This window comes from Cucumis melo, chromosome 9 (genome assembly GCF_025177605.1).
Source record: "Cucumis melo cultivar AY chromosome 9, USDA_Cmelo_AY_1.0, whole genome shotgun sequence".
NCBI lineage: Eukaryota > Viridiplantae > Streptophyta > Magnoliopsida > Cucurbitales > Cucurbitaceae > Cucumis > Cucumis melo.
This window is the reverse complement of record NC_066865.1, coordinates 22073630-22075324: the sequence shown is the minus strand read 5'-3', so window position 1 is coordinate 22075324 and position 1695 is coordinate 22073630. Positions and strand designations below refer to the sequence as shown.

The 1695-nt window shown below is 29.8% G+C and overlaps 1 protein-coding gene across 1 annotated transcript; it reads right to left on the bottom strand.

The window, feature by feature from the left end:
* Positions 1-266: 266 nt before the first annotated feature.
* LOC103482577 (stress-induced protein KIN2-like) lies at positions 267-912 on the bottom strand. Its single transcript, XM_008438802.2, has 2 exons — positions 770-912; positions 267-625 (listed from the first exon to the last, which is right to left on the bottom strand). The coding sequence occupies exons 1-2, from the start codon at positions 827-829 to the stop codon at positions 482-484; spliced, it is 204 nt and encodes a 67-aa protein (XP_008437024.1). The 5' UTR covers positions 830-912; the 3' UTR covers positions 267-481.
* Between the last annotated feature and the right edge of the window lie 783 nt (positions 913-1695).

The window sequence follows — 1695 nt, the reverse complement described above, 5'->3', positions numbered from 1 at the left end:
AACCTAATTAAAAAATTAAAATTAAAAAACAAATGATTAGAACCTAATTAATTAATCTAATGTATCTACGTTCTTCTAAGTTGAACAAATTTCATAAAAAAATTGACAGTCTTAGCTTTCTCTTTGGATTTAAATCACATATATTTGTTTTCATTCCTTTTTAATTAAAGTGTAATTAATGTTTTAATTATGGTCCAACAAATAGAACATAAATTAAACCTATTCACCTAATTAATAGTGGTTGATAAAAAAGAAAGTCTCATTCCTTGACAGCATAAGTTTGTACCATTCTTATCAAATATCTCTTATTCTCTTATTGAGAGGAGGACACAAGAAATAGCCATAACATAGCCCAAGGAAAAACTAAAAGGAAGCATTGCAGAGCATAAAAATGGAGAAACGGAAAATTGTAAGAACGCTATAAAAGGTCTACGATAGCATTTATTTTATAAAGCTATCATATTTATGTATCGTAGAGGCTTCATTTGTTCATTCCGGTGGCATCCTTGACGGCATCAGCTGCATCTTCTGCTTTGGCCCTCATCTGTTGTCCTGCTTCTTGCACTGACTCTTTAGCTGATTGAGTTGCATCACCTGCCTTGTCCATCAAATTGCTCGCTTTCTCCTATATTTATCATCCCATAACAAAACAAAATCACTTACTAAATATATATGGGGTTTTTGTTTTTAACCAACAAAAGTTCAAAAAAGATTAAGATACTCTTGGGGGCTAAATATAAAGAACGATGAAGAGAGGTAGTGAGAGAACCTGTGCTTGACCCTTGGCTTCTCCAATCTGATGGCTCATCTTCTGGGAGTTATCTGCCATTTCTTTTAAAAGGAAATTTTCAAAAAGAAATTGAGAACTTGGAGAGGATTTTTTTCTTTTCAAGTACAATTTTGTAAGTTTGTTGATTTAGAATTCAATGTTTGCTTGTGATTTATATAGTTGGTTTAGATGGAAATGTTGCTTGACACGTGTGGCCCAAGAATAGGTGACATAACACGTGGCACATCTTGATTTGAATAGTGGTGACACGTGGCATAATGGCTATTGGAAAGTAGGTCTATTTTAGAGGCCCCTTGACCCTCATTTTTAGTTGAGGAAATGTTTTCATATTGACCAGATTAGTTAATTGAAATTATTAAAAGGGTGTGTTTTGGGATTAAATATCAAATAATTAAAAATCAGTTTGGTGTGAAATATATATATGTTTTAAATTTTTAAATTTTTAAATTTACACTTAAATATGTGGAATTAGACATTAGGTAATTGATGTTTTAATGATAAAAAGTATATCTTATAATTAACAATCTTTTAACGTGACATTTCTAAATTACTTTCAAACAAATTAATTATAAAAGATGAATAAAACTTAACTTGATCCTGCCATATAAACCATAAAATTCACTAGAAAAATGGGAAGAAAAATGCAACAAGCTAATAAGCTAGACCATAATATTAATCCAAACTTATATAAATCAAACCCCATCTATATATTTCCAAACAAAACGAAATTTTGTTAGTTGATATATATATATATATATATATATATATATATATCTAACTTGTTTGTCAATATGAGTTTTGTTTAAAGATAGTTGTAATGATTTCTCGTGAAAAAGTTGGAGGTTCAATCTCGACCTTCCCCACAATTATTGTGAAAAAAGATATATCAACTTTGCTTGTGTTTT

Coding starts and splice junctions, on each gene's coding strand:
- LOC103482577 (XM_008438802.2), bottom strand. CDS start 829: ATGGCAGATAACTCCCAGAAGATGAGCCATCAGATTGGAGAAGCCAAG. Junction 626..769: donor AAGCCAAGGGTCAAGCACAG/GTTCTCTCACTA, acceptor TGATAAATATAG/GAGAAAGCGAGCAATTTGAT.